Source organism: Eucalyptus grandis, chromosome 5 (genome assembly GCF_016545825.1).
Source record: "Eucalyptus grandis isolate ANBG69807.140 chromosome 5, ASM1654582v1, whole genome shotgun sequence".
NCBI lineage: Eukaryota > Viridiplantae > Streptophyta > Magnoliopsida > Myrtales > Myrtaceae > Eucalyptus > Eucalyptus grandis.
Genome location: NC_052616.1, coordinates 48,237,450 through 48,248,698, shown reverse-complemented (window position 1 = coordinate 48,248,698; position 11,249 = coordinate 48,237,450). Strand labels below are relative to the sequence as shown.

The window sequence follows — 11,249 nt, the reverse complement described above, 5'->3', positions numbered from 1 at the left end:
TGTGCCAATTTAGTTCTAAACCTTTTACTGGTGTCAATTTAGTCCTAAGCATTTTCATTTTGTGCCAATTTAGTCATTTCGACTAATTTTGGTTGGATTTTGTTGACTAGGCACCAATTGGCTAATATGGCACAATTGACGTTAACGTGAACAACTTTTAATAATATTTTAATTATTTTATTTTATTTTCTTTCTCCTCCATCCCCCTAGCCGGTCATCGGACAGCAACCGGGAGAAAGGAGGAAGAGAAAAAAAAGACAAAAAAAAAAGAAAAGATAAAATAAGATAAAATAAAAATTCGAAAATATTAAAATATTATTAAAAATTATCCACATCAATCAACAGGTTTCTAGTTAGCAAAATTTAGCAAAAATTAGCCGGAAAATGACTAAATTGGCATAAAGTGAAATGTTTAGGACTAAATTGGCATCAATAAAAAAGTTAAGACTAAATTAGCACATATGCAAAAGGTTTAGGATTTCTTGGACACTTTTCCCTCTAAAGGGTGCTAATAAGTTGGTGTTTTATTGCAAAATACTTATTGTGGGAAGAAGGCATTCTCTGTTTCCCTGCAACATTTTTTTCTATCTAATTTTGGCTTTTTTTTCTTTTCCTCCTCTTCCTATTACCTATAAGACACTGTGAATCCAAAGTGGCATTTAGGTAAAACTGGCAATTCTTGTCATCACCCGTTTGTTAGACATGATACGTAACTGTACTTGGGTTTCAGTTTGGCATAAAAGAGTTCATGTCATAAATGGGTCAATCTATTCAGGGCTTAGCAAAAATCATGTCTTAAAGGATACTTTTTACTGATTTAATGTGCATAATTTGGAGTTTTACAACATGCCCCATTTGTGAAAGTACATAATTACTCGAAAGTACACGCGCCATGATCTGAAATTTATTCTTGAAAAGAATACTTTTCACTAATTATATTTTTCTCATATAAATCCGTACGATTTTGCGATACAGCATACTTGGGCTAAACTTTTTCTTATACAATCGGTCCAGAATTTAGTGGATACATGCACGAAAATTTCGAAACCACAGTCGTGCAAAGACAAAAATACTTGACCTCATGTGTTTACTAGATTAGATCATGTCATAATGAATTAAACGGCTCTAACTCTATCCGTTTGCAGCTGATTTGATGTTCTTGATCTGTCGTATGGGAATGCATCACCCGTTTGTAAGAAGACACGAAAATACAAATAGGTTTGGATTTGACATTAACAAGTCCATGTCATAAAGAGGTCAATCTATTTAAGGCACGACAAAATCATGTCTTGAAAAGTTGCACCTACTTATTTTTTTTTTTTTTTGAATTAAGTAGGTGCAAGTAAGTAGGTGCAAGTAGGTGCATGTAAGTAGGTGCATTAGTGGATACATGCACCTACTTAATTCATTTAGACAGGAATTGACGTGTTTAAGTTAACATCTTAATGTGTCATTTTTTGAATACTATACGTCTAGGCATGTGTCATACTCATATCTAAAGAATTTTGTTCTTAAAACTATTTTAAGATAGTACGTGTGTCAAAAAACAATGAAAGGTACTAGAAAACATATTTAAACATACAAAAACAATAGAATATGAAAAAAAAAACAATAATTCAATAGTATAATTAAGCAATATTGTAAAGGGAAATTACTCATGCTGTTGAGAAACTCGTTGCAATATAACGTTTTTTCACATATTGTTGTGGATAAATGTGGTTTATGTACTCTCTTGTTGTATACTGGTTATAATATTGCATTTTGTCAAAACAAAATTATAGTAACCCACTTGATAATCGTGTTAGTTGTGTTATGTGACATGTTTAATTAAGCTTACAGTGTTTGTGTTGAGACATTTTGACATATTCAATGAATGTGTAACATTCAGATTAGCCACATTGGTATCACACTCCCCTCTCGATACAACATGATTAACACGACACGATACAAATTTCCAACCCCAGACAGGGCCACTGAGCCCACAACATGAGATAGGTGCTAAGTAAAAATTGGGTAATTATTTTCCATAATATGTGGGCAACAACGCCTGTTTTTATTTATTTGTGCATTGAGAAAATCATCCTTTCGAGCGCACATCATGCCGCTTTAGCTGTGGCTAGAATCGGTCCGACACTGAGGGAAATGAGATGCAATGACCATACATGGTGTCTAGGGAAATGAGGAGCAACAACCCTACATGGTGTCTAAGTTAGTGAACAAAGACACAAAGTCCTCATAAGTTTTGTTATTGTAATTAATTACACATTAGATATGATATAACGAAATCCTTGAATATCATATCATATCTTATTTAATTCTATTTTGGCTAGAAATCCATATGCCTAAACATAGGCATATGGTCAATGATAAAGATGCAAAGCCCTTAGAAGGTAGGGCCTTTAAAGAGCAATGACTTCATGTGGTGTTCAAGGAGAGGGAGTGAATGGCTGTCGTCGTAATTGTACATCAGCGGGACCATCCTGGCTGTGTTCAGGAGGCCTTGCTGAAGGACTTGGTGAATGGTTGAGGATAGAGACACGCCTTGTTGAGCCTCTTCCATGCCTCCGAGATCATCTTCTTCACATGGTCTCGTGCCGCTTCTTCTGAAGAGCCTTGGAATTCTCGCTTGTAGCATTCCACATATGACCCATCTCGGCCATCTTGGAACTCGTCCTGTCACCATTGCTCAGGTATTAGTGGAATAATCCTCAAAAGGGAGGGCAAAGAAGAAGGAAGAGAAAGCACCTTACAACTACTGTACCTTTAACTCTATGCTCGATCAAAGCCCATCAAATACAAAAGATAAATATTTATGTGATTATCTTTAATCTATTATGAGAATAATAATTTATTTTAGGCCACAAAAAAGTAAATAATAAATAATTAGAAAATATTATGTGGTCCATTTGTACAAGAATCTGGGGCTCATGATAAATGAAGAGAAATGATTTGATAACAGTTTTTAATCTACTCTGAGAAAATAATCGTTTGTTCTGGATCACAAAAAATTAAATAACAAATTATTATAAATTGTTATGAGGTCCACTTGTTCAAGAATTTGTGACTTCAAATAAGTTGTTATTTACATAGTAACTCAAATATTGTTATGTTAGTAAAACCCGTAAATGAATTCGCCCAAAAAAAAGAGAAGCTTTGTTAAAAGGACAAGTGCACGATATTTTCATGACTCACCTCGGCACTTCCCAAGTCGTCCCAAAGACGAAGAATTGAAGCTGTGGAAGATACAATTTCAGGTATATTTTCTAAATGATCAACACTTTCGGGGGTGATTCTCTCACCCAAGATGAAGAATAAGTGGACCAACAAGACGTGCACTCCGGAGCTGACAATTGCGTTGTCCAAGTAGTCTCGTGTTGTCGGGTAGTGACCACTGGCAAGCCATCTTGCCTCCACCAAGAAGGCATTTAGCAGGCTTGCCCACTGTCCATGAATTGGAGACAAAATATAAAAACGAAGATGCGCCATTTTTTATACGCGAGTCCACGTGAATTTACGTGCTAATATCTACATGTCGAAAATTTTTCAGGTTCCTTGATCAATGCAAAGGAAAATGTGTGCGCTGTAAAATTTAGATTAAGTAAAAAGTAATAAGTAAAAGTCAATTCAATCGTCCTAGGATTCGTCCATGCTTCTAAGAAGTAGTCAAGAGAAGAAAAAGAAAGGAAGAAATGTGTGGGTTGGGGGGGGTGGTGGAGGGAGGGGGAGTGAAAAGTTGTACCGTCTTCCTTAAGGAGCACAATGGGTTCCACCCATGATTTTTGTACACCGCCAAGCTGAATTCATTGGTAATATCATCCAAAGCATGAAAGCACATCCTCATGTAGTCTGGTATGTTATCTTTCTCAGTGCATTCCCATCTGACAGATCGAGAAAACCAAATCAGCAACAAACCAATAGAATTAGACATTACATCATGGATTTATTATTATTTTTTTTTTTTTAGAAACATGAAGCGCGAGCAAACATCATGGCGCCGAGGACGGTAATACATCATGGACTTATCTTGTATACACGTGACTTCAAGAATTTTTGTCCTTGTACAATTTGGGGCTTTAAAATTTTCATGCATATGTCCACAGGACTTGGCACCGCTTGTGTAAGAAAAACTTCCAAGTATGCTAGGATAAGTGAAAAGTACTCTTTTCACGTACAGGTTTGAGATCAGGCACGTGTACTTTCGAGTAGTTATCTACAGTGAAACTACATAGGCATGCTAGGATCGATATTGTGTATGTGCAAAAAGAGACTTTCACGGGTGGCGCTCAATGCAAAACTCCAAATTATGTACCTGTTGACAACATCCGTGAACGCGGTGAGATCTTCGATCGTGCCATAGACGTCAAAAATGTCATCGATGATGTAGATGAATGAGATGGGTTTGGTGACGAGCACTCTCTCCTGGGACAAGCCTGTTTCGGTGAGGATGGCCATTGGCCACATGTACCACTTCATTGGCTGGTCCCTTGCGTACTTCAGTTCCTTTGCCATGCCCAGTTCTTTCCACCAACTGATTAAACATATGAGAATATTAGTCAAGCTAGTCACTTCATAAGTACAATTGTTGAGGAAATCTAATGGAGATGTGATGGGTGGCCACATGGTATTTTTAACTAGTTATAGCCACAACTCTTGATAGAAAGTTTGGATCATGTGTACGTACTTCGAGACTTGGAGGATTTCCCGTTGATGCACGGATCTTACAATGTTCATGTCCAAATGGGCAAGTTCCCCTAAATTCTTGGTCCAGCTACACGAATGTCCCACAAAATTCCTCAAAAAATCATTAGCCGTGAACCTGGCCAAGCTCTTGTGGAACGGATTGCCAAGTGAATTTCTCACGAATCTAGCTTGAACGTGGTCAAGATCGGCCAAAGATGAATGGAGGCGTTGACGGGTTGACTCTCCTACTTGATCGAGAGCATCTTCTCCTTCAATGCCAAGTTGGGAAGCCTCAAATAAACTTGTGAAACCCAAAATGTCATTGCCCTGTGGCTTTTTATTCTGAGTTCCATCATTCATTTTGTGTAGAAACCGTTGAAACACATCTGTATATTAAATGCGGAAAAGCTCAATTATGTTAGGATTCTGGTAGTAGACGGGAAGTAGACATTGTGTCCCCACCCTCTTGACATCCGGGTCAAATTGTAAGAAAAAGTTAAGGCAAAGAAGTGAGATCTATTTTGATACTACTTCTGTGAATATCTTTCGAATTCTCCCAGCAGCCATCGCATCTGTCAGGAAACAGTATTTGAAATCATCAAGTGAAGGAGATTTCATTCACCTGAAGGAACAGGATAGCCTCCTTGCCTCAAGAGCCGGAAACGAAGTGCTGCTTCATGCAGATTATCGGCATCAATGGGACGAGAATGAGATCGAGACGAGGAGATCAAGAGATGCCTCTGCAAGATCGCCTCGATCTCATCCTCAAAATGGTAGTCAATGGCGAGACGTTGGAGAGCATCCACCGTCACCAAACTTTCGAGCGAGTCTCCTCTTACTTGCTTCAGCAGTTGCTTCACTTCTTCTAATCTCCTCTCATGCCGCCCTCGAATATCTTCCTGAAACACAGAGATAAGGATATCATGTCTTTACGTTTTCCTTTCAAGATTCAAATAAAAGATGAACCTTTTCAAGTGTTTCTTGTCGATTCTAATTGTCGATTCTAATGATTAAGTGATAGCAAACGAGTGAAACTTTCTAAATCGTCGGTGTGCAGAACAAAAAGAGTTACATGAGAAGAAGGGACAAACAAACCTCGGTGGCAAGGTTTCTCTTTCCAGCTGGGCGAGTATGGTCCTTAGAAGGAGTAGAAACCAAGGTCTGATGTGAGGAAATACTCCATTTGTTGTACGTTGAGGAGAGCGAATTTGCATTTTGCAGGTGCTTGTTCTTGTCCGTTTGAGAAGTTCCTTTAGAAGCGAATGGACCATGCAAGAAAGCGAAGGTTGCTCTTGACAAGGCCATTATGGCTGAGTATAGAGAGTCCTTCGAAGGAGGGACGAGTGAGAATGCGAGGGGGATCACTTATGAGTTCATAATGATCCCATTTATTCACTATGTCCTATTTATAGGCAAGTGGAAATGTTCAAAGTCCTTCAATGCGATGCACGTATATAACGTACCACACGTGTATGGGACCCTAGAGTTTGCTTTTCATAAACAAGCACATGTGTGCCCAACACAACTTGAACCGACATATGCTTTTGATGTGTACGACCCATATGATCTAGAAATGTATGATATCGCCTAGCACATAGAAAAATTATTCATTTTTTAACGTGATTTCAAGTGAATTTGCAAGGTTTCTAATGATATAGTATTAAAATATATCTCAAATTTGAGTTGATAAACAAAACTTGTCCATCACATTGTAAGTTGCATTCTTAAATAGATATTAAAAATCAAGCAAAGTTGAACGAGTACTTGCATGTGCACTACAATTGAATTGGTTATGTGTGACTCATATGATTTAAAAGCATATGATATCGCCTTGCACATAAAAAAAAAAAAATTAAAAATTATCACTTGTTTTTACATGATTTTCGGGAGATTTGCAGAATTTGTAATGGTATGAGTATAAAAATATGTTTCAAATTTGAGTTCATGAACAAAATTTGATTAGAGATGAATTGTAAGTTGGATTCTTTTTTTGGACATCCGAAATCAAGCAAAGTCGTATAGGGCAACTATTTTTACGGATTGGAGTAGGCAAACATTAGTAGAAAAGTCCCACTTTCACTTTGTTTCCTATCTCGACTCGATTGCTCTTCTTGTATCGAGTTCAAGCTTCTAACTTCTTCCTCTGGAGGTGGTATCTATGTAATTATCATCGAGGTTTGTTTTCCATGACTTGTGTGTTCATTAGTCACCTGGGTCAAATCGAAGCCCAGTTGATGTGTGCCGTGCGTGTTCAACGTGACGTGACATCCAAACGTCCAATTTCGTGATTGCGACTTGGTGGCGTTCGTGAGCCGCATCCAAGAGACGAGTGCAACTTGTGTTGAAATTTGTGAAATTTCTTGCATGAGGGCTAAACAATGTGGAAGGTATTGGATATAATTGGAGGCTGTTAAATAATGAGAATGTTTAAGTGATTTAAATGTAGTTATAATCTCTATTTTATCACTTAATCTATAATGTAATTTTCTATTATCCTCTTCATGTGGTAGATATTATCGATCGAATCACATTAATCTAATGTCTAATTTATTTCATTGTTCTATTTACTTTATTGTTTGACCGCTAGTTTTCGACCATGAGAGCTTGGCTTGTCTAAGTTGAAGTGAATTAATGATTGGAGAAAGAGGAAAATTGAAAATCGATCAATTTGATGAGAAGGATTTTAGTTTGTGAAAGATGCAAATTGAGGATTTTTTTACCAAAGAAATATGCGCTTACCCATTTGAGAAAAAGTTGGATTAATAAAGGAAGTTGATTGTAATTTGCTGGATAGATATGCATTGAGCATTATGAAGATGAAGTTGACGTGAAATAGAAGATGACGCATTTAACATCGTGAAGGAGAAAGATCATTGTGAGAATGGCAAATGCCACATTGAACACATACAAGAAGCCATTTATGATCACTAAGGTCTGTTTGATTAGACATTTATTGAAAGTTTATTTCACAATATCTCACGTAGTTGCCACTCTAAAATTAATAAAGGCGCTGCTATTCAAAGTTTTCCACAGTGCTCACGAAAGCAGAAACCCAAAAGAGGAGCCAAAGGATAAGAGTGCCTATGACGTTTAATAGACAAGCTACAACTTTTTATCTAGGAAGAATAACATGGATCGTAGTACCATTGTCAAAAAGCTTGTTCGTAGTTTGGCTAAATTGGGGAGAGGTCATTTTGCCCTCGAACTTAAGTATTTCAGAACGAGGTCTTTTTCAGTATTTATTCCATTTCCTGCAAAGGGACAACAAGAGTTTTTATACTTTCACTTTTCTTTCTTTTTTCAGTATTTATTCCATTTCCTAGGCTGACGACTCTTTTTGGTAATTATCCCAGAATTTCTCAACCACGAGTAAACGACATATTTCTTTTGTCTTCCTTGTATGGGTCAGCATTTGTCTGCAAATTTCAGAGAAGCAAACGGCGAGACTGGAAGAAAAAGTTTGAAAAGATTAAAAAGAAAAAAAAAAACCAAAATTTTCTAATATAAATAGGGCTACGAAAATGTTCTAGTCAGCTCAGCACGATCCAGGACTAAATTGGCCAAGTTATGAAATTTATCATTGAATTAGATTCGTACAATAGGTTTAGGACTGATTGGGTAATTTTCTCAAAAGAGATTGAGATGATTATTGAATGGAATATTAGAGGAATGCATGATCTCATGATTGTGTAGTATAAATAGATTCTCAACATATACCATAGCGATATGTCTCTGCGCTCATATTATCAAAAGAAAGGGGAATATCATTAAATCGGACGGTCCCTGACTCATAATCACGGCCAAATTAGCTGGACCACAGTTCGTGCGATTTAATGTTGACATGCACTAAGGACCACAACGTAGCCACGTACCATGAAACCCTCCTAAGTTCTGCTGCAGATTTTTTCGCCCAAGAAACTTTCTCTGTCGCTCCAGCAGATCTTTCATCTTCATTAAATTTTCTTTCTTTTTTTGAAAGGGACTCTAAATGTTGCCCGAAGGATATTTCTACAAATATGTATCAACATATTCATTTGAATTTGATAAGGTACTTTTTTTTTTTTTTTTTTTTCCATAACTCGGCTTTCATCTCATATAATTTGAAATATTGGCTAACTATCCAACTTAAGACAGTCGTCCCATCACATTTTGGAAAGTGACAATTTGTAGCACATAACCATTGGATGGGACTGGATAACTTGCTCTTCCAGTCGGAGAGAAGTTGTGGCCTTTTAAAACACTAAATCGCCAACCAGAAGGTTATTTAGTCTTAGGTTCCAATTAATTAAGCAAAAGTATCTTAAGGTCATGACCAACATACCTTCATATTAATATGCAAATTAACAATTTGTGTCGTGTAATTAGGATTACGTGCATTCTCAATAACATCATCAATAAAGCACTTCAAAGCATAATATTCCACATCATCATTTAATTACATTAATTGCAATACACGGAATCGATTCATCATGTTTTATTTCATTTGAAACTAATAATTATATGAAAAAAAACAGTTTATCTCACCCTTTGGAATAATTCTTCATATGTTATCGCTATCGACTCGAAGTCATCTCATACAGATATATCTATATCAAATATTAAGTTATTGAATTAAACTACATGATTGATTTCCTTCTAGAATACAATTTCTGCAATCTTCTACTAATTTATCTTGGAATGAAGACACCAAAAATGCCATAATTTTCGTATAACGCTCACCCGTGATACGTTTGGTAACCATTTTGATCCCAAGAATAATTTCTTCTCAGAAATGATTCTCCTTAATAATGTTCTTTAGATCAATTCTAAGCATTTGAAAGTATTTAGTAACTTCCATAAATTTATATTCCTGAAATAGAAATGCATTTGGTAACCATTTTGATCCCAAGAATAATTTATCCTTAGAAATGATTCTTTTTAATTTTATTTTCTAGACTAGTTTGAGCATTTGAAGGTATTTAGTAACTACCCTAAATTTCTATTCTTGAAATAGAAATGAATTTAATATGACTCTTAATTTTTTTGTGACTTAGAATTTCTTTTAATTCTTTTAATACTTTTATTATATATTTTTCTTTTTCTTTTTCTTTTTCCTTCCCTTTTCTTCTTCTCTAGTTGGTCAATGGCTAACGATCAGCTCGGCGAGTTTTAGCAACCTCGCTGAGCCTCATTAGGCCAAGGCGAGGTTTGACAAATTTACCGAAGCCTTGCTAGCCAAGGCAAGATCGAGCCTTGCTAGTAGCCGAGCGAGCTTGCCAGACCTTACTCTACCAGTTGCTAGCCATCATCGTGGTCGCCAACCAACAATGAAGGATAAGAAGAGAAAAGGAAAATAAATGAAAAGAGAAAAAAAGAAAAAAAGAAAATGATTTGCCTTGATTCTCGAGTTGTTCTCGAGAACAAGGAAACAACTTTTTTATTTTTTTATTTCTTGATTGTGATCAAAATCTATTCTCAAGAACAAATTGCTCATAGGTTTAAAAAAGTTACCAAATGGATTTCTATTCTTATTTTATTTTATTTTATATTTCGGGTAATAAAAGAATATAATTAGGTATTATTTGACACGTTACCAAATAAGCCCTTAAGTGCTATAACTATTTTTTGATCACTTGAATTCCATAACTTTGAAAAAAATAATCATTTGAGTGCTATAATTTTCACTTGATCACTTAAGTGCCAAAACTTTTAAAAACGTTCATCTAAGTGCTAAAAATCGGATGTGGTATAACACTTACGATGAACATTTTAAAAAAATTATAGCACTCAAGTAATCGATTGAAAAATTTTATAGCATTCGGGTAATCAGAAAAAAAGTTATAGCACTGAAATGAGCTTGTACATAAATTATTGCATTTAAGTGATAAAAAAATATTGTAGCACTCAAGTGAGCGTTGTATAAAAATTATGGCATTTGTGGTGTCAAACTCATTTATCTTAGCTAAAGAGGTGAATTTGGGATTTCTAACCCTATTTCAAACTTGAAACTGACCGGTGATAAATAAAAATCAAGTCCGCCATAAATCTGAGTTGGTTTTCAAATAGGAATCTTGAACACAGCCCACTCAAATATGTAGAAGCAAGAAACTTATATAATTTACTTTCTTTGTATATCTGGAATAAATAGTCATACAACTCACATATATATTACTACTAAAATAATTAATTGCCCGACAACTAATACCCGAAAACAAACTCTATCCTTATACCCCACACGGGCAATATAATTTATTTTTCTTGTTTTTACAAAATTAATAATTGCTTTTCCGTTTTACAAAGTAGCCTTTAGATTACAAAGGAGTAGTTACCTAACATAACTAATGGTCATAATTTAAAAAAAAAACTAATTATGTAGAGAAAAAAACTACAGCGACAATGCATTGGTGCTGATTAAATAAGTAAACTTTTATTAGGAAATTTACCAAAAACACATCCTAAATTTATTACACTTGTGCCAATTCAGTCCAAAACATTTCAATTTCTCAAATTTAGTCATAAATCTTTTGATGATTTCTCAATTTAGTCATTCTAGCCAATTTAAATAAAAAAAATCACTAATGTAAATGCCA

At 35.5% G+C, this 11,249-nt stretch overlaps 1 protein-coding gene across 1 annotated transcript; it reads right to left on the bottom strand.

Moving 5' to 3' along the window:
* Nucleotides 1-2,490: 2,490 nt before the first annotated feature.
* LOC104447373 ((3S,6E)-nerolidol synthase 1) lies at nucleotides 2,491-6,006 on the bottom strand. The gene is made up of 7 exons (XM_039313804.1): nucleotides 5,776-6,006; nucleotides 5,303-5,579; nucleotides 4,682-5,066; nucleotides 4,310-4,528; nucleotides 3,740-3,878; nucleotides 3,193-3,441; nucleotides 2,491-2,673 (listed from the first exon to the last, which is right to left on the bottom strand). The coding sequence occupies exons 1-7, from the start codon at nucleotides 5,983-5,985 to the stop codon at nucleotides 2,491-2,493; spliced, it is 1,662 nt and encodes a 553-aa protein (XP_039169738.1). The 5' UTR covers nucleotides 5,986-6,006.
* Nucleotides 6,007-11,249: the final 5,243 nt, after the last annotated feature.

Bases quoted from the DNA above. Each gene is read 5' to 3' on its own strand.
- LOC104447373 (XM_039313804.1), bottom strand. From the start codon at position 5,985: ATGGCCTTGTCAAGAGCAACCTTCGCTTTCTTGCATGGTCCATTCGCT. The intron at 4,529-4,681 runs GTACGTACACAT...ATGTTTAATCAG, and splicing joins GAAATCCTCCAAGTCTCGAA to TTGGTGGAAAGAACTGGGCA. The intron at 3,442-3,739 runs GTACAACTTTTC...ATTCATGGACAG, and splicing joins TGTGCTCCTTAAGGAAGACG to TGGGCAAGCCTGCTAAATGC.